This window comes from Oenanthe melanoleuca, chromosome 2 (genome assembly GCF_029582105.1).
Source record: "Oenanthe melanoleuca isolate GR-GAL-2019-014 chromosome 2, OMel1.0, whole genome shotgun sequence".
In the NCBI taxonomy this organism is placed as follows: domain Eukaryota; kingdom Metazoa; phylum Chordata; class Aves; order Passeriformes; family Muscicapidae; genus Oenanthe; species Oenanthe melanoleuca.
The window spans coordinates 89,313,877-89,334,253 of NC_079335.1; the positions used below are offsets into that span (position 1 = coordinate 89,313,877).

Genomic DNA, 20,377 nt, shown 5'->3' on the forward strand with positions numbered 1-20,377 from the left:
TAAATTCTCTGTTTCCCAGTGATCCAAGTTATATTGCATTATGCTGATTGAAGTATGATTATATTGAAATATAATTAACTTCATCTTATCATACTTTAATTAGTAAAGCATACTGGATTTCTTTGAAGTTAAGCTCATGGGTTTTGGCTTAATAAGGAAATAGCATTGCTTGTGTGTCTGAAGTGTTACCTCTGAAAATATAATTCTGAAGCTATATAGGTAGTGTGTTCTGAGTACATCCCAATCCTCGTGTCACACTTGGGTCTGAAGTGTTAAGACCATGTAGTCACATCTGCCAGTGGATCATGAAATAAAACTGAAAAACTTTGAAGTTACACAATAGCAGCTTTCAATCTTTGTGGAGTAGGGAGGACGTTATCAGAATTTTAAGCCAAATACTACATTTACTATAAGAAATTTGTTATTATTATTCAAATTTGCTTTTTTGAACTGCTGATAGGAGTAGTAGTTCTCTGTGCAACCACTTTCCTGTACATACATTGCTCTTTAAGGGAAAAAAAGTTTTAGAGAGGTGACAGTAAAAGGTTTTGACCTACCAGATACTTGATACATGAGACATACTGGCTCTGAAAAGTTCACATTTAAGAATGTATAGGAATGTACATCAAAAATTGTCTGGTGTAGAGCTGCAGCATTGTTTAGTTAGAGTACATGAACTGTGATTTAACTGCCTCTGGCTAACATTCAGGAAGAGTGCTTATGGCTGCTAAAGCCTTGCCCCAGACAACCTGCCTGCTGCTCTCTTAAAACTGTGACTCTCAGGTTTAATTGTGACAACACCTTCTATAAGTACTGTGTTGATAAAAATGTAGCAAATAAGCCGCTGTGTTTTGGGTGATTAGCTGGTGTGGTAAAAGTTGTGTTTCATTAGGTACTTTGAAAATGGAATGGAAATTGCATTTAGTGCACATCATGCCTATGTTTTTAACTGCTGTTTCCTTCACAGTATTGATCAATACTTTCCATGCTGATGTTTGCAGCTGGAAAACTTTATGTGTGATGATTTCTCACGAAGTTACGAGAGAAAAATATCCAGTCAATTTGTTTGTATAGGTTGTAATGTGAAAGAATTGTGTCTCTCTTAAATCCATCAACTGTTCACGGGGAACTCTTTCAAGCTGTGCATTTTTTTTTTCCCAAACTTTTGTTTTAATGTATGACTTGCCATTCTCTTTCTCTGTGCTGCAAAAGTTATTAGTATAAATGATCTTAAACCAACACCTTGGGAATAAAACATCTGCCCTATTGGCAATTTTATTTCCTCATTTATTTTTCTTGATCAATTTTTGATTCTGCTTCAGACAGAAATCTAACATTCTCTGCTGAAGTCTTGCAACTTGTCATACTACTACTCCTCCTTAGACAACATCTTCTGTTCCCCTTTGCCACCAGATTGCTTTCTTTGGCCTGTCTTTGAAATGTGCCTGGCCTTCTTTTTGTTTTCACTTCTAGCTTATTTCTTTTCTAAAAGTTATTTCTCTCTTGTCCCTTACCTTTTGTAAGGTCCATTACTTTTTGCTATCTGTTTACTAGAAAACAAATTAACCCAAACCTGAAAGAAAAAATATTAAAAGCAGATCATTTATCTAAATTCTAGATCTTTAAAGAGATTTTTATCTTGTTGTGCCTGTGTTGTTACATGCTGTCAACGCCCCTCTCAAAAAGGATAGGCTACAATGTGCAATATAACGTTACTATAAAGACTAACAGAGATTATCAGAGGTGTGGCAGATCTTCACACAAAGGAAATTAGGTACTCTTCAGTCTGGAAAAATGCTAATTGTGGGAAGCAAGAACAGAAATCAGTAAAATCATGAAGAGCACTGGAAACGTGAAGGAGTTGTTACTGGTCTCCCCCAGCATTACAGTTAGAGGGCATCAAATGGAATTAGCAAATGGAAGGCTCACCAGAGATTTTTTTTTTTTTTTTTTTTTTCAAGTGGTTTTGATATGGAGGCATTTAGATTCAAGGAGAGACTTGTTGACAAGTTAATGAAGAAGAAATCCATCAAAAGCTACTGGTTGCAGAAAAATCTTTCTGACAAAACCCAGTTGGAAGGATGAAGGGATTCTGAGAGGGCTCAACATCTGAAATGCTTCCCCGGGCTACTCCTGATGCCTATTGCTAGGAGTAGATTGCTGGCTTAGATGGACCTCTGGACCACTGTGTCTTATTTTCAAGGTCCCTGGAACATTGCAGGACTCTAGATTATAGATGGGTAAAAAGCCACATTCAGAAATATTTCTTTTTCCTTTATTTTTTTTAATTAGCATTTGTTAATGGAGCCCTGCTTGCAATTTTTTCATTTGGTTTCATCATGCCAAAAAGGCACGCTAATCATTTTGTTTTATATGCTTGATTTCTGTGTCAGAGTGAAGAGCTAAATGACTGTCACTGAAACAGATGTGGATGGGTCCTCAGAGCCCAAGACATTTAGTATTGGTGATAAGCATTGTGTCAGACTGGGAAAAAGTATATCATACTCTCTGCTACTCATGGCTGAGATCCTATTATTTCTGACCATGCCTGACAGCTCTAATGTTAAACAGTGATGGGTCATGGAAAATTAGTGTAATTTCAATGGCTGCTTTAGTGCAGCAAACATTAAGTCAGTTCCCAAGAACAGTTCCCTGGTGCAACCCTTAATAAATTCAAACTTTATTTTTAGGGATGACCTTTAGTAACGCGAGCCTTGATCCATTGAGATGCTGTTCACTTTTGATGCATCTCCAAATCCCTTTTTTATGCATTTTAAATCAACACACGCTTATTCTGAATTTATGTGTGTGGATAGACGGAGAGATGTAATTTAAACACATCTGTTCAAATATGCATTTCAGATCAACTTGGTGCCGGTTCTCATAATACGGCTGAGTTTTTGACGGGTATTATATCCCTAAAGTACACAGCAGATGGTATTTATTAGAGATTGAATGGAAATGAAGTTTAAGGATGTTGAGCTTTTTGTCTTAAGTCGCTCATTTTTTAATCATAAAACAATAATGATCTGAAGTTATAAATCCGTAATGAAGTTCTATAAAATGTTTCTTGTTTATGAGGAGAGTAGAACACCTTATAGTTGAATAAAGTTGGTCCAAGCCTTAACTGTTTGTTTTGGGTTTTTTGGGGGTTTTTTTTTGGTTTTTTTTCTAAAGAAAATTTGATAATGAGAAGTATTATAATGCTTCTCCTAAACTGTTTGGGCTACAGCTAGTAGGAACTCTGGTAACCTTCACAATAATTGTTTGAAGAGAGTAAAACCATGTGTACTCTCATCCTGAGGCAGTGAGCCACGCTAATTACGAGATACACTCTTTATCTAGGTCACTATTCCCTGGTAACAAGGACAGCCCAGTCCCTACTCACACAGAGTCATCCACACCTACACCTTCTCATGCTGGGTTCTGGAAATCAGGTCTGCTCGCTGCCTCCAGGTGTCATTCAGCCCAGTTTCTGAAAGAACTCTTCTGGGGGCAGGAGGTGGGTTGGGAAAAGAACAGTCATTAAAAAGTACCTGTTCTCACTCTCAGTAAAACTCTGAGAACTGTTGGATTGTGCTTCTTGATCACAGATACTGTTCTACAGCCTGTTTCATGTGACTTACATCAAAGCCACTAACGGCTCCAAATTCAAACCCAACATATTAAGCTGCACTTGCAAATCCGTTGGACAGTGCTGCAGATCACAAGGCTCAGTGTAGTGTGTTCCCTGTGGGAATCACCACCAAGAGACACCTTCAGTGCTCTCTAAGGTGTGGAATGCAAAAAGCAGGATACATCCCCTGACTCTGTAGCTGTCAGGCTGGACTTACTGTGTAGTTTTTGAAATTTGAAGTGTTTCACTATGAACCACCTCCAAATTAACTGGTAAGATTTAATGGCCTTGCCAGCTATTCTCCCAGGTGTGTATACCTTCCTTTGGGGAAATTTGCAAGAATACTCTGAAAGAATACTCTGAGGGTTTCTCTGTGGTCCTGTCTAGCTTTCATTCGTCTGTTTTATTACTTTTTTTCAAAGCAAACATATAAACAATATGACATTACAATTTCTTTCTCTGGATTGTTGTGTCTTGGACATCAATTTCAGAGAGATATGATCCAAGCTGTGAAAATAAGTTTAAAATAAAGTATTGAAATTATGTTTTTTACACACATAAACAAAATATTACTTACTTAAACATCTGATAGTATTCATTGTCTGAATAGCTGAGCAAAAGTAAGTTAGTTGACTTATAAATGAAGCCATTAAATACTTTTACACACAGTATTGACATAGTTACCTTTTTTTGCTTTAATTCAGCCAAACTGAGGTGAAGAGGAACTGATTTGTGAGACCTGGAGTTGTGTTACACAGTAATAGAGAACATTTTGAAATATTCAAAATAGGTTAATTTCTAATAATCTGTATAATTCCTATATAAATTTTCTTAAATATTAATATTCTTGATGTATATAGCTGCATTTTAATCAGGTGTCTTACCAAGGCAGAGTTTGTATCTGGCCATAAGGCTCAGTATGTTATCATTTAAGAGACTTCACACAAAAGTGTTTATGACATGCCTATTGTTATTTAACCAAGGTACTTACCAAGGTACCAGTTTTACTCCATGTGTAAATCACTTCAGCAATTGATATGAGGGCTCAAAAGAACTTGTTTTTCTGACACAGAGGTTCTGAACTCACATATCCTGGACTACTTTTAAACACATATGGAAAAGATTACTAAGAAAAGCATTTTCAGTGGTTATCCATTTATGAGATGCTTGTTCTTCCACTGTGTAATTTAGGGCAAATCACAAATGGGAAAGGATGGAGAGCCCCCTGCTTCAGAAATCATGTTCAGGTTTAGTCCCCCAACTCCAGACACTTAACTTAGGAGTATATTGTCCTGCATTCATAGTCCACGGGGAGAGAGAGAGAGGTGCTGGAGGATTTCAGAACAGAAACAGGCTGAATTCCTTTCTCACAGTGTGGGGATTTTTCCACGGCTTAATCCTCAGGTTAATCTCCATATAGCCAAGAGAGAAGTGGGGTGAAGTTGCTGTTGTTCCTAGGCAATGCTCCCAGCTGAGCACTCTGTTTCTCTTGTGCTAGCTGCAGTTGGTGTGACTCCTCAGTGGGTGATTTAAGCTGAAGTCAGAAATCCCACAAAACTAGGCCTCATGGAGAAAAGAGAAAGGGGGGGTGAAAAGGGCTTCTGGAAGACTGTGTGTGGCCATGGGAAGATGCAAACACCTCCTTCAGCTCCAACTCAAAATAGCACATTGAGATACCTGTTAGGCTCTGTAAATACACTTGAAAGATCAGCTCAGATACCTTCAAATTATTTCTTCCATTAACCCTGTTGCATGTTCTCTGAATGTGCTTATACTGTAGAAGCATTCTAAAATATAAAATAATTTGTGATGCTGAAATAACATTTCAGAGTAGATTGGTTTTATTTTCATAAAATTTTTTTTCAATGCAAATTTCTAATTTATGAATCAAGAAGTTGCTATGTCATCACATTTTTTGTTTTGACTTTAATTACTATCGATTACACAGGGAGTTCTGATACCCTTCTGTAAGACTATATAGTGGTTTTTTTTTTAATTCATATTGCTATTTATTCTAATCCTGTATTTGTTAGACTGTAAGGGGTGGAGGTAGCTGGTCTTGCTTAAGAGCAAGTTGGTGGCTTTAAGTAGTTTCTGGATTTAAGTGTTAATTGCTGAAATGGAAGTGAGAAGAATATGTGATCTTCTAAAAGAATTTCAAGTGGTCATGTGAGTAGCTGAAGGTGATAATTTTAGCTTCTTTACATAATTTCTTCCCTGAGTGTGGATTTGGTTTGTAATGGCTATTGCTAAAGGAAGTGTTTTCTGTAGCTGAAACCACATGAAATGGTCCATGTAACAAGAGAATCCTAGAAATTTTCACGATTTTGCTGCTGCTTTACTTAGAAATATTGCTCTTTGAAAATGAGGGTGGGGTGGGGGTGTGGTTTTTACTGGGGGTTTTTTGGCAGCTTTTATCACATTTATCTATTTCTAAATCACTTGTCTATGACTTGACTTCTAGGCATCAGTCAATTTCTTAGGTCTGACTTTTTTCTCCAGAGGCTGACTTGGTTCCTCTTTAGGCAGAGGGTAGGATGTTGCTTTTCTTCTGTATTCTTTCAAACACATCTTGTTCTTCCTTTCTGTGACGTTTGGATACCTGTGCATGAGTGTGTTGGTCTTTTCAGCACCACACTAAAACAGATGTGTCTTCACTGTAAGATGAAGTAGTTGATTCTTTTTGGATGGTCAGAATTGCCCAGGATGCTGGAGACCACATTGCTGGTATAGTTAGAATGGCAAAACATCATTCTGCTTAAGTAGGTGGAAGGGATTTATATATGTAGAGGGACATAGGGGAGAGAATACTCAGGAACCCTAAGTATGTTAGGCTGTTCTATTTTATACATGGCATTAATGTTTCCTTTGATTCATCATTTTTTGAAATTCTGCTGTTTTATTGTAAAACATCCCAATTGAGAGTCAGCATGTTGCACAGCTTCTCTCCTGCACCCTAAAAACATTTGTGGAAACTGAATAGTTAGCCTAACTGTAAATGTGTTTGTGCAGTTTTTTGTAGGGGATGTTCAGTAGTTTTTTCTTTATTTGCTTTAGAATAGATAGGCAGCATTTGGTGTAAAAAAAAAAAATTGGCTGATGCACAAGAACTTGTTTTTATGTGATTTTGGATCATATTTCATAGATGGAGCAATTCTTAAACATCATCTGAATCTAAGTAATAAAGAATTTTGTGCTGCTTTCTTTCAGGCTGTCAGGGAAAAGGTCACTTTAATTTTCAAGTGTGTATATGTTCTATATTTTTCCATAATTATATCTTTTCCCCTCTTTTTTTCATTAAGGAATTATGTTTCACATGTGGAACTAATCGTACATATTTTTGTTCATCACTGCTTTGAGAAGTCTTTAAGACCTTGATTTTTGTCATTTTGTATTTTATTTTGAGTGAAATCTCATGCTTTTCTCCCCTTTTTAAACTGCTTGTTAAACAATATAATCAGCAGTGATATAAAAATGCACTATGCAATGTCATATTTTAGGCAGTTACACTGGATTGAACTGTAATTAATTGCTGTTGCTGAATACACCATGGTCCTTATTCTCTTTTTGTACCCAGGCTTTTCTTTGTGTGTAATAATTCCATCCAGGAAGAAATCTAATTACTAAGATAATTAACACCTTATCAGCAAATGGAGTTCAGACATTTGTAGAGTTTATGAATTTTTAAAATATGTAATTTCCTTTTAACTGAATGACAACTGGTGTTATGGAGAAAAAGAGCATATTTTATTGTATCTAGCTTGATTGGACCTTATAATTCATGTTGCTATAGAAACAACCAGGCCTTTATAAAGGATGGTATTACTCCTACCATTGGTAATAAATGCTTTGACTGTTGCCAATAGTGTCATTAAAATGGATAAAATAACTTCATTATAATGGTTTTGTCAAATGTAATGAATGTTCTGTTCATGTTCTGAGAAATGGCAGCTGATGTTACCTGGCATTGGTTTATAAAGTAATGTACTCTTTCTTCCATCAGCTTGCTACTGCTGCACAAGGTATTTGTGGTATGAACAAAAAATCATGTTGCAGGATACAGTGCTGCTCTCTTCACTCAGTCCTTAAAGAAAAGGAATTTTATTATTGTTACTTGATATCAAGCAGGTTCATATCTTGATGTTTGTCAGTGTTAAGAAGGCATTGGTAACTGAGGGTGTTGAGCAGTGGGCTCTGGGGATTTCTGCTCTTCTGCACAGTGTTGGATCAAGTCCTTGAAAATACTCAGTTTTATAGTGGTTTTGATTTGTCATTCAAATGCCATCTTTTAACCTCAGCTCAGATGACAGAGTCTGAATTTGCTCAGATGACAGAGTCTGAATTCATGAACTCAAAAAGGAATTGATAGAATTTGTTTTCTTTGGTGGGGATTTTTCCTAAGGAAAAGGTGGAAGAAAATTCTTAAAACATCTAATAAATTCCTATACCACTACCTATATATCCAGACACATGTTAAAAGGAGGGCAAGACATTCACTTTAATATAAGGTCATTGCCAATACTTGAAGAAAAAAAAAGTGTAGGGAAAAAAATTCACAAAAAATATTTACTACTATATGCAACTTGTCTGAAGGCTGTTGTAGTGAATATAAACTATAGTCTAATATTGCACCAATCAAATTACTAAGAACAGTATTCTCTGCTTCCCCTTTTCAGGGTATTTTGCCAATAGGGTTTCCTTTTCCAGTAGAACTCATTGTTTCAGGGAGTTTTTCTTTCAGGATGTTTTTCTTTCAGTTATTCAAAGTGAAGTTTCTTCACTCACTATAACCCAGCTTTTTTTTTTTTTTTTTTTCTGTGGTGATGTAGTATCTAATAAGAAATTACAGTTTTCTTTGGCTATTTGAATGCTTTATAAATGCAATTTGGATTACATGCACTGACGTTGACAGTTCTGCATTGTCTTAACCGGATCAGGGGAAGAGAAACCTTCCATCCATTTCTTTAGGTTAGAGACAGTCTTGGAGACCCCTTCTTAACCTCACGTGTGAACTTTGCTTCTAAAAGTTGTCTTTATGCCATTCACCCCTAAAATAATCTCTCTCAGCTATTCTCTTGCCTCTAGCCTAAATAAGTGCTGTAGAATTATTTAGATTGGAAGGGACCTCTGGAAGACATCTCATCTATTCCCCCTACTTGAAACAGGTCCAGGTCCAAGTTAGATACCACCAATATTTGTATAGAGTTTTTACTTTCTCTATAAGTCATATTTTCTCCAGTTTATCATTGTTATTGGCAGTGTGGGGTGAACTCTGCATTGTGGAAACAGTCTCATCTGTGTCAGGAGGGAGCACTGAGCACAATGTGTTTCTGCCTCTCTCCGGAGGATGCTTATCATTATTCCCACTGTACACAAAGCTCAGTCTGGGTGCAAGCCTTGATGGCTGCTCCAGTATCTGCTGGGAAAGTGTCCATGGCATCTTCCCACCATGTCCAAGACATAGACAGTGGCAGAATTTCAACTGAAGCCCCCTAACTTCACTCTCTTCTTTGCATTCTTCTGTGTCTGTGGGCTGTCTCTGTCAGCTGTGCTGCCTTAAGCTCACGTGTGTAAGGGTTCTGCATACTCAGTCCAAGGGGAGCAGTTAGGGAGTGCTGACCTTGCTTAAAAACAAGAGAACTCACTGCTTGTGCATTTGTGAACTTATTTTGTTTTCCTTTTAAAGCAAGGTATAGGCCAATGTTTTAGAATACTGAGTTAAAAATTAACTTGTGTCTAAAGATGTATTTTTGTCTCCTAAGCCAATTTTGTTCAGATTTACTAGTGATATGACTTGCCAGTCCCCTCTTTCAGATACCCTGTTCTACTTTGATAGCAGCATTATAAAACATTAAAGAGTTGACATTTTCTAGTGACTGAGTCTCAGAAGGTTTACATTTTATGGATTACGCTATCAGAATTCAAGAAATAGCAAGATGTGCTGATTACCTCTAATTTTGATTGAAGGAAGAGTTGATCCAGATGTTTTCACTCTTCTCTCACAATCCTAATCCAGTATTTGCTGCAATGTCTTCTATTACTTGTGCTCTTGGCTGAGCACCAGATGCAATTCTCATTACTAAGCAATGGTGTTAAAATCTTTTTTTTTTCCCAAGATCTTTGTAAGTCTCAATTTCTGTAGACAAACTTGAAGGTTATACATTTATGTACACTACTTTTAAGGGAGCAAGACTTCTACATGTCCTCAGTTAAGTGTTTCTTTCTACTTCCTTTACAGAGTGCCTGGAATAACAATTGCTACAGACATCATTTGTGGTTTTCCAGGAGAGACAGATGAAGATTTTCAAGAAACTATGAAACTTGTAGAACTGTACAGGTTTCCAAGCTTGTTTATCAATCAATTCTACCCACGTCCTGGAACCCCAGCTGCAAAAATGCCTCAAGTTCCAGCTGCAGTGGTAAGATCCATTTTCAGATGCCTTTAATACATAAAGCATGTAAACAAAAATGTACATTTTCTGCAGAACTGTGCCACGTTCAAATGAAGAATTTTTTCAGTCCAGTAAGGGTAATAATGCTAGGCTAGACCACTGAATGTGCTTTCATATATAAATGACTGTTCAGATTGTGAGGAAGGGTAATACAGTGGTTATACTGAAGATCTTGACTGCTTTCTATCAAGTTTGGGGTGAATGACTACCAAGAGTAGTTAGCTGATTGATTACACATAGTAATTTTTTTCTATTTTAAAACTGCTGTGACCCCAGTATTCTCAAGCTTATTGTGAATAATTATTCGAAGTATTAATAATAATGACAACCTCTGATTTATTTGTCAAATATTAACTTTACAGGCCACTTCTTGAGACTCTCCTCATCTCCTGCTCATTTACATCCTTCAGCCTGCAGGTTAAAGGCCATCAATAACATTCCTTCCTTCCTTCCCTTCCCTTCCCTTCCCTTCCCTTCCCTTCCCTTCCCTTCCCTTCCCTTCCCTTCCCTTCCCTTCCCTTCCCTTCCCTTCCCTTCCCTTCCCTTCCCTTCCCTTCCCTTCCCTTCCCTTCCCTTCCCTTCCCTTCCCTTCCCTTCCCTTCCCTTCCCTTCCCTTCCCTTCCCTTCCCTTCCCTTCCCTTCCCTTCCCTTCCCTTCCCTTCCCTTCCCTTCCCTTCCCTTCCCTTCCCTTCCCTTCCCTTCCCTTCCCTTCCCTTCCCTTCCCTTCCCTTCCCTTCCCTTCCCTTCCCTTCCCTTCCCTTCCCTTCCCTTCCCTTCCCTTCCCTTCCCTTCCCTTCCCTTCCCTTCCCTTCCCTTCCCTTCCCTTCCCTTCCCTTCCCTTCCCTTCCCTTCCCTTCCCTTCCCTTCCCTTCCCTTCCCTTCCTATAACTTCCCTTCCCTTCCCTTCCCTTCCCTTCCCTTCCCTTCCCTTCCCTTCCCTTCCCTTCCCTTCCCTTCCCTTCCTGAAACTTCCCTTCCCTTCCCTTCCTAAAACTTCCCTTCCCTTCCCTTCCCTTCCCTTCCCTTCCTCCCTCCCTTCCCTCCCTCCCACCCCGCCCTCCCTCCCCTCCACACTTTCTAACTTCCAACATTCTCATTCATCTTTAATTTCAGACTGTTTTGTTATAGAAGGTACATGGCTGTTGAGTGTATTTTGCTTGATATAAATAGCTATTTCTAAGCATTAATAATAGCAATCATATCAGATGGCATGGTTTGATTTATTTAAAAAAAATTGAATCTGTTGTTTTTGTAAACTGTATCTCAAAACAGGAAAGTATACAAGATTGATGCCTGTAGTAATTCAGCTCATTATTGTATCATTTTTATGGGCATAAATAACATTCATATTTCCTTTCAATGTAAGAATGAAAGTCAACCAGCGATGTAAATCAATTTAAATAAAAACCTATTTCTTTCAATTTATGTGTCCTGGTACACCAACACAATGTCAAAACAATATATTGGGACTTGTATCCCCTTGCTTATATGTCTGAAAGCTAAGCAAAGTGTCTCAGTTTACTCTCAGTATATACCATGAATTCCATAGGATTAAATGAGATTATATCTGGTTTCTTCAGTTTAGTGTAGTGCAGCTTGAGCAATGACTGTTCATTTATTACAGACTATCTCATAATGGGAAATTGTAAGTTTTCAAATATAAATACCTGCTGTTGAACTAGTCTCCTTAGTGTAACCAACTCACACGGTTGCATTATTTGTCTTAGTCTTGAATGCTTTTTAGATACTTTGATAAATGAAAAAAAATTCAGAAATGTAATTTTTGGAAGGTAGGAAGTTTAAAAATCAAAATACTGATTTGTGTTTCAGGTTGTATTTCTGTGCACAAGTTCTTAAGCGTGCTATTTTCACGGGAGGTGCAGAGAGCTGAAGTTAATTTAACTTCTGTTTAACTGGTGCTTATGGGAAGACAATCTGCAAAGAGAGAAATTATTAAAAGAACATTAGCTGCTCTGTAGTTAGAAGTATTACTTGGAAAATGGTAATTGTCAATTTAACCCAGTTTTACATTCTTTCTTATTTGTAGCACTAGTACTTATTGCTTTCAGTGAATTAGAACCTTCAAAGAAGATGGGGCCTCTAATCCAGGGCTGATGAAAATCTGTAATTAATAGATTTTGTTTCTCTTTTTTCTTTTTTTTTTTTCCCTGTAGTCCTTCAAAAATCCTGTGTTATGAGATCCTTTGTTCTTTTATCTCTTAGTAGAAATGGAGAACAACTAGTCAAACAGAGCAGGAAGAGCTTGTGCTAATCTGCTATATTTTATATTCACATTACTTCTAGACAGCAGCTGATGGTCTTTCCTGCATTAGCAGAAATGGACAGGCATTTAATTTGTCATTCCTTGCTTAGAGTAACTTATGGTTCTCTGCTAGGAGAAGGAAGTAGCACACAACCATCCACACTATACACTCTGACCCTTTCATCCTTTAATGAAATATTATCCATGTTAATGAATTCATTTTATTGCATTTGGGTAAGAAATAGCACACGCACTGCCATACAGCTGGTCTTGTGCAAATGTCTCAGCATGAATTGGATCACCAGTCTGAACTTGTGAGCTTGGTGCGTCCTTCCACAGGATATTCATAACAGTACCCTACAGGGGATCTGTTGGTGCCATTTCTTTATGGAAAATAATTTGTCTGTACTGTTTAAAAACAGATGCTGAATCAGTGAGCAAGTTATTTGACAATTGTTATTCTTTTTTTTTGTTATTGTTGTTTTTGTTTTTGTTTTTTTTTTTTCTGAAGACTGAATGTATTTGCTATGTTATTTCAGTTTTTAAATACTTCTGCAATGGACAAATCCATTGTCATTTGCAAACTGCTCAACTCCTCCTCTTCAGCATCTCTGATTCAAGATGGCTTTGGGGATTCTGCCCAAATATTGCAGCTGCAATAATAACATACTTGTCATGTCACTCTACAGATTGCCTGCAGAAGTGGTAAGGTCTTCCAAAAAGAGCTAATCCAGAAGGAAGTATGAACCATAGTAATATTTAGTACTTTTATATTTTAATGTATCGTTTTTTGGATGATCTTAAATATAATTGCCTTTTGGGAGAAAATCCTCATTTGAGCTTATCTTAATAGAAAAAACAATCAGTAGGTCAACATGGAACCATCCCTTCACATAGATAATTTATCACTGAAAGCCTTACAGGCACCAATATTTTACTAAAAGGGCAGTTGACACTAATCCAGATGGACAGTTCTGCCACCATAAATTCAGAAAAGACAGCTAAGACTGCAGGCTTTTCTTATTTCTCCTGGAGAAAAAATGTCCATGGAGAATCAGACATCTGTCTGAATGGTCTCATCATTTCATAACCATCAATTAGATTATGCTTACCATAAATACTCTCTCCAGTTTAGAGAAAAGTTAAACCTAGGCATATTTTTTTTTTAATAAGCAATTACAGTAATGCTGAGTCATTCCATTCATGTGCATAGAAAATGAGCCAAGATGTTGTCCAGAAGTTAAATGCTATCCAGTTTTTTTCCTTTCCTTTGCCCCCATTTTGTCCACCTTCTGCTAAATGTTTCAGAGATGAGTCTGGATGCTCCTTATGTCCAGTGGGTAGAAAATTCTCACTCTGAAGTGTGTTAATGATGAAATGCTACTCTGTGTATTGTTATTGCTGATATTATTGTTATGTATCTGAATTTCTCCATTTCCTTGGTGTGTTTGCTTGTAAAAGCGATAGTGCTGATAACTGCATAACTCAAATTACAGATTCTAGTTAAACTAATAATAAGCAATGTAAGAGAATGTGACTCAGTTGTGTCTCAGTTGTGCCATTGCAAAGGTTCAGAATAAGATTCTAAGAGTGAAAGTTACTTTTTTTCTCTAAAATTAAGGGCATGTATTACCTTACATTTTTGATAATTTCTCAGGTCTTTATTTTTTCAAGGCAGCTATTACTCATGTGGGGACTTGTAAAATTCTTTTTTTCTGTCCTCATGATTTGGTCCATCAACATTTCTGAAACATTAGGGGAGATTATCATCTCAGGATCAACTTGACTTCTGTCACTTGGAAATTACATGAGGAAATACCCATTTTGAAAATAAGGATCATAACAAGGTAAAATTAGGTTCATCTCTACTGAGAGTAGGATATGGCAGCTGTTTTCAGAGCAGTAATGTTAATGCATTTTCATGATTACATTGCTATCAGCTGCAGTGTGGCTTCTAATTTTTCTTTAAATATTTTCAATAGTGTAAGAAATTTGGTTTCAATTATATATTCACTTTCTCTTTCCTTCTCTCTTTCTTTATATCACCAGATAATTTACATTGCTTCAAGCCAGAAAATTTTGTCAGTCAACTACTGAACATTTCCTTTAATTCCTTGAAGTGTCTCATTAATTTTTTCTCTCTGTATTAGTTATATTAAGCACTGTACTTACTATACTGATGTGAATAACCAATTTACAAACTTGGTAACTGTTCTGGTTTTGGCTGGAATAGAGTTAATTTTCTCCCTAGTAGCTGATACGGTGCTGTATTTCAGATTTAATATGAGAATCATGTTGATACCACTACATGATATTTCTAGTTGTTGTTAAGTACTGTTTATAGCAAGTCAAGGACTTCCCAGCTTCTCATGCCCTGCCAGCAAGAAGGCTGGAGGGGCAGAAGAAGCTGGGAGGCTGCACAGCTGGGACAGTTGCCCCAAGCTGGCCAAAGGGATATTCCATACTGTGTGGCATCATGCTGAGTGTACAGAGCTGGCCAGAGGCAGCTGCTGCAGCTGCTCAGTCACCCTGAAGAGTTAGAAAACTAACACACTGTTAGTACACTCACCATTCTTAGGAGAAATAAATATCAGTGGTCAGATCTTGTATCCCACTCCATTTAATCAAACCATCACTCTGATCTGTTCCCATATTTCCCAATTACAGGAGCAGTACATAATGCACTAAGAGATTTTTTCCATAAGGATAGCATAATACAATATACAGGTGTATTTAATCGTCTCTGTGGGAGCAGAAATTTTGTGGCCTTTATTCTATAATGGCTACTTCTTTTACTTAGACTGGTGTACTTTTACTTCTCTCTAGGAGGTCTCCAAGAAGTTTCATGGTGCCCTTTCATAACTGAGAGGCTGCAGATCTACCATGTCTCTCTTTGATTAGAATTCTGCAAGGCACTAGAAATAGGCATTCTTGAGTGACAGTAGATACAGTGTGATGTTTAATTCCTCCTTTGCTGGATGGATGGATGGATGGATGGATGGATGGATGGATGGATGGATGGATGGATGGATATAGGTTTTGTAGTTGTGAATCTCTGCACACAAACATCTGAATCTTCTGTGGAAACTCACACACTCTTATCTATTCAAAATACATGATTATACAAATGGTGCCAAACTGTCCCAGCATCACTGAAAAATAACCACTCCTCTGTCATGCAGTATTAGCTGTCCTTTGCCTCAGCATTTTTTGACTTCAGGTAGCTGGACAGCAAATGGAATGGCATTGCTTGTGCAAGGGACATCTTTAGCCATGTTCAGAGCTCTAAAGGAAAGGAGCACAAGGACCTTATAGGTGTCCCATCAAAGAAAAGGCTGGTAAGCTGCCTGCTGAGCAGACAGTGGGGAGAGGGCAAATGAAGGCCACTGTTGCCTTTGAGCATATGTTTCAGACTTTAGTGGGTAAGGATGGGGAGCAAGGTTCCTGGGGAGGCCAGGTCGGAGCTAAAGCAAGCAAAGAATTCATCTGCTGCCCAATATGGATTTAGAAATAACTTGACAAGGTTTCATGTTCTCTACATGACTGAATCAATGGCACTGTTAAGCACTTGAAGGTAGAGAGAGTGCAGCTTTGCATGGCCTTGATTAGTTAAATGTCATTTAAATGCCCAGAAGGGAAAGTACCATCTTGTTTCTAATTCTCACATACATAGCTGAATCATTTATACTTCTTGTGTCAAATTAATGGTGGCCAATCCAAAGATCATGCAATGGGATTATGTAGGGATATTCTTCTAAAATTAAAGAGGAATGCTGTGGAGAAAAGGAAAGAAAAGTAAGTAGAAAGAGAAACATGCCACTTACTCAGCAGTGCTATTACTCCAGTCTGTCATCACTGACCATGAGCTCCCCTGTTAAATGCTATGGCTAAATGGCATTACAAGCCCCAGGAACTGGATGAACCCATGGTGGCTGCTTCTGGTGCATCAATGGTTCTTGGCCCCTGACACACATCTCCCCTCCCCAGAACAGGCAATAATGCACAGTGTAACATGCAGAATGTTCTTTGCGTGTAAGGGAAGCCAGGACTGATGTGTGGGTTTTTTCTCTGTACTACAGTTTGTTTTTCAGCAGTGCATTTTTATTTGTTGTTTGATATTCTGCTAGAATAAAGACCTGAGTGAATATTTGAATATTCTCATGACAACTTTAAGACCAGGGAGTTAAAAATGTCAAGGCTGAAGGGGAATGTAGACCATGAAGAAAAAAACAGTGTATAATTGTCCCTATTTTTCACTGAACTGTTGTAGTATTCCAAGCTAAAATTTTCCAACAAGTTGCTTTATTTACATCATGTTCCCTTATGATTTTTATGAGAAAAACATGTGTGGTACTACAGAAAGCCCTACAAATCATAGATAGATACAAATTTTCTCAACCATAGACCTAAGGATTCTTTGATGGGTTTTATTGTGGGTGTTTCTGTTGATTAGTGCCATATCAATGTAGGTTCCTTTTGTTACCTTCAGGATGCTTAGAAATAGTTTTGCATTATTTCCTCTCTGTTTGGTTTTTTTAGGAACTATATAAACTGGTTGACCTATGAAAGCCTGGTTCCTACTTTCCTCTGTTTTAAAGATGGCCAAAACTACTATTTGACTACTTTTCTACTTTTCTTTTCTACTTTTGCTCACCATTCAGCATTAAGCCAGAGCTGCAGATTTTTGCAGCTAATTCAAAGGAATGTAATTACCTGTGAACAGGGGTTTTGTGGTTAGACAAAACTACTTAACAGAATTTTACAAATGTTTAAAGACAATTTTATTTTAGAGCTAGGATCAGCTCAAGCTCAAACCACTTTATTTGACCAGGCGCTGAAATGAAAATGTGTTTTTGTTGTTGTGGTAGACAGTTGAGCTGGTAGGTTTTAAAACAGGTCAAGTCCTTTCTGAGAGCTATAAATGATCTGCCTATGGAGCTGCTGAAAATTGAGTTCATAGCTGAATCTGGGGAATGAGTTAAATTGCATGGTAATAGCTGGACAGTGCAGACCCCTGAGAAAGGACAGAAGTGTTTTTACTCTAGCCTGGAGCTGTGGCTCTTAAATCTTACACTGATGCAGAATAGAAGTCTTGTGCTTTCAAAGAGCACAACTGTGTTGCTTGAGAAAACAAGTCAAAATTCAAAATTAGATTGGAAATACACTTTAAAAATCAACTTAATTTGTGCTCTACTTTTTTAAATTTTGGCTTTTTTTTAACAGCAGAAACTAGTTAGAATGAAAATTACCAGCAGCTTCCAGCAACTTTATACAAATCCAAGTTGAAAATTAGATCATCTTAAAGTACAACTCTGGATTCAATCTAGTCCATGTTGTTAAGAAAAAGAATTGGAAAATAAAATATGGAGAATATACGTATGGAGGAAGAGGTAGAGTTCTTCCTAAACTTCATTGTCAGGCCAGAAATAATTATGGAATTTGCAAGAATTACAGAAGTGCTGTTAACATCACGTATCTTTGTGGACTGATGCTTGCAGCCATGTGCAGAACATATGATCTATAAAAAAATAGTTTTGGAAAGTGTAGTCCTCCAAGATTTGTAGTGGCCATGAGCTTCATTACCCATCCTCCTTCCCCTGTGAGTCTGTCTGAAAACCCTGATGGAATTGTGAGATTTTTAGTTGCAAGGAAGCTGAAATGGCATCAGGAATTTTGAACACTACACACTCTGAATAAAAGGAAAGGAAGATACTCTCAGAGATAAGGTAGAATAGCCTTTGATTTTAAGAGAGAAAACAGTTTTCTCTCCAATATAATCTTTATTCTTCTGTCCTGTTCATTGGCTCATAATGAAGTGGGAGAACCATGGAAGAAGTCTTAACTGTGCCTTTTTGTAATTTTTGTAATTTTTGCTTGAATTTCATTTAGGTAACTTAAGTAAAACTGAAAAAAAAAAAAATCTATTTTTTAATTCGGAATTTTAATTCACTTTGTAAGCCAGACTGCTCAGAACTAAAACAGCACCAGCAGCTGTACTAATTAAAAATAACTTTCCCTTAAGCTGGATATAGGCATCAGAACAGAAAATTTTCAAAATTCCAGACTTCTTCAAATGAGAATGTGGCTTAGGTGTAATAGTTTGTGACTTATCACAGACAGCAAATCAATTTGTATCATGGAGGCAACTAAGCTTGTCCATCATTTGCAAATAATATAACATTTATGATGGCCCATACAAAATGCTTTGGAAAGAAAGGACACTGAAACATCCTGAGGTGGATTCTTGGTGACCCTTTCTTGAACTTCATCTGTCTTTGATAATCCAGGGACACTCCCTCAAAGCCGTCACAGTCGATCAGGTCAGTGAGTGCTTTGGAACTCACATCTTCCACTGTTTTCACTGCTGCACCTGCACCTCTGGCCATTGGGCTAAAAATATTGGAACCTGACACTCCTGAAAACCTGGAAGTAGAGTGCAAGACTGAATAATAGATGAAGATAAAACAGTGAGAGCAGTTTTTGTGTGCCTGGTAAATTTGTGTGTTGCAGGTACACATGTGGTCTCTCTCAGACAGCAAGTGCTTGAGCACTGCTCCTCATGGTTTGTACCACACTGTACCCTCTCCAGCACTTCTCTTTCTGTTCTTCTTAGAAGGCTGGAAAACTTGGTGATTTCGAGGCTGCTTGTGTGTGGTACAGCATGCAGACACCTCACCAGATCATAAAAAGGAAAAGAGTGTCCTGCAGACAGGTCTGTCCTGGGCTTATGTATGCTCTGGGCTTAATAGATACAGATACATAGATATTTTAAAACTACATTTCATTACCAAGATGTAGTTTGCAGTTCATTCTGGCTTATATTATTGTGTAACTGGCTGCAATAACTATACATATTCCAAAAGAGTCTATTTCTCGTGACCAATCACTTTATTTCTGATTTAGTGTCAATCTGATTTGAAATATGGCTGATACCCCAGGCCAAGATTCAGCTAGATATTTTGTTCTACAAATTGTTTTTGACTTAAGCAGTCTTCCTAATCAGTTATAGTGGTATCCTTAGGAAATACCCACCTCATACAGACTGTAAAATTTCTACATGAATTTCAGCTATAAAAATCTATCAGAAGTGAGAGCATTTTACAAACTATAACAAATTTATGGACCCTCAAAATGAACAAGTGCTGAAGGCTTTTTCTGAAATTAAAAATTACTTTGTAAATGTCTTCAGAATAAATTTTGCATCATTTGTAGAATCATAGAATTGTAGAATATCCGAGTTGGAAGGTTATTGAGTCCAGCTCCTGGCCCTGTGCAGGACATGGCAAGAATCACACCCAGTGCCTTAGAGCATTGTCCAAATCCATCTTAAGCTCTGTCAGGCTTGGTGCTGTGACCACTTCCCTGGGGAGCCTGTTGCAGTGCACAAACACCCCCTGGGGTAAAAGGGTGAAGAACCTTTTCCTGATACCCAACCCAAATCTTCCCCTGAGTCAGCCTCATGCTCTTTCTTTCCTCAAGTTCTGTCTCTGGTCATCAGACTGAAAGAGCAGTGCCTGCCCCTTCTCTTCCCCTTGTGAGGAAGTTGTGATTGCAGTGTGGTCTCCCCTCAGTCTCCTCCAGGCTGGACAAAGTGACCTCAGCCCCTCCTCACACAGCTTCCCTCAAGGTCCTTCACCATCCTCACTGCCCTGCTTTGGACACTCTTTAATAGTTTAACATCCTATATTGTGGCACCCAGAGCTGCCCCAGCACTGGAGGTGAGGCTGCCCCAGCTCAGAGCAGAGCAGGACAATCCCCTCCCTTGCCTGGCTGTGCTGCTGTGCCTGATGAACCCCAGGACAACCCCCAGGGTTGTCCCTCCTGGCTCCAGGGCACTGCTGGCTCATGTTCACCTTGACATCAACCAGGACCCCCAGGGCCATTTCTGTGGTGCTGCTTTCTAACATCTCATTCTTCAGTCTCTCCCATACATCCAGGTTTGCCCTGTCTCAGGTGCAGAATCCAGCACCTTTCCCTTGTTAAATTTCATATGATTTGTGATTGCCTGTCTCTCTAATAAAAAGTGACAGGAATAACAAGCATTAA

The 20,377-nt window shown here is 38.0% G+C and overlaps 1 protein-coding gene across 3 annotated transcripts in view; it reads left to right on the forward strand.

Annotated features, from left to right (window-relative positions):
* Positions 1–20,377, forward strand: part of CDKAL1 (CDK5 regulatory subunit associated protein 1 like 1) — a 376,336-nt gene that overhangs the window by 261,845 nt on the left and 94,114 nt on the right. For all 3 annotated transcript variants that reach the window (XM_056482895.1, XM_056482897.1, XM_056482896.1), the window contains one exon: positions 9,855–10,035. In XM_056482895.1, coding sequence (XP_056338870.1) covers positions 9,855–10,035 — 181 coding nt within the window. The remainder of the gene's footprint in view (positions 1–9,854; positions 10,036–20,377) is intronic.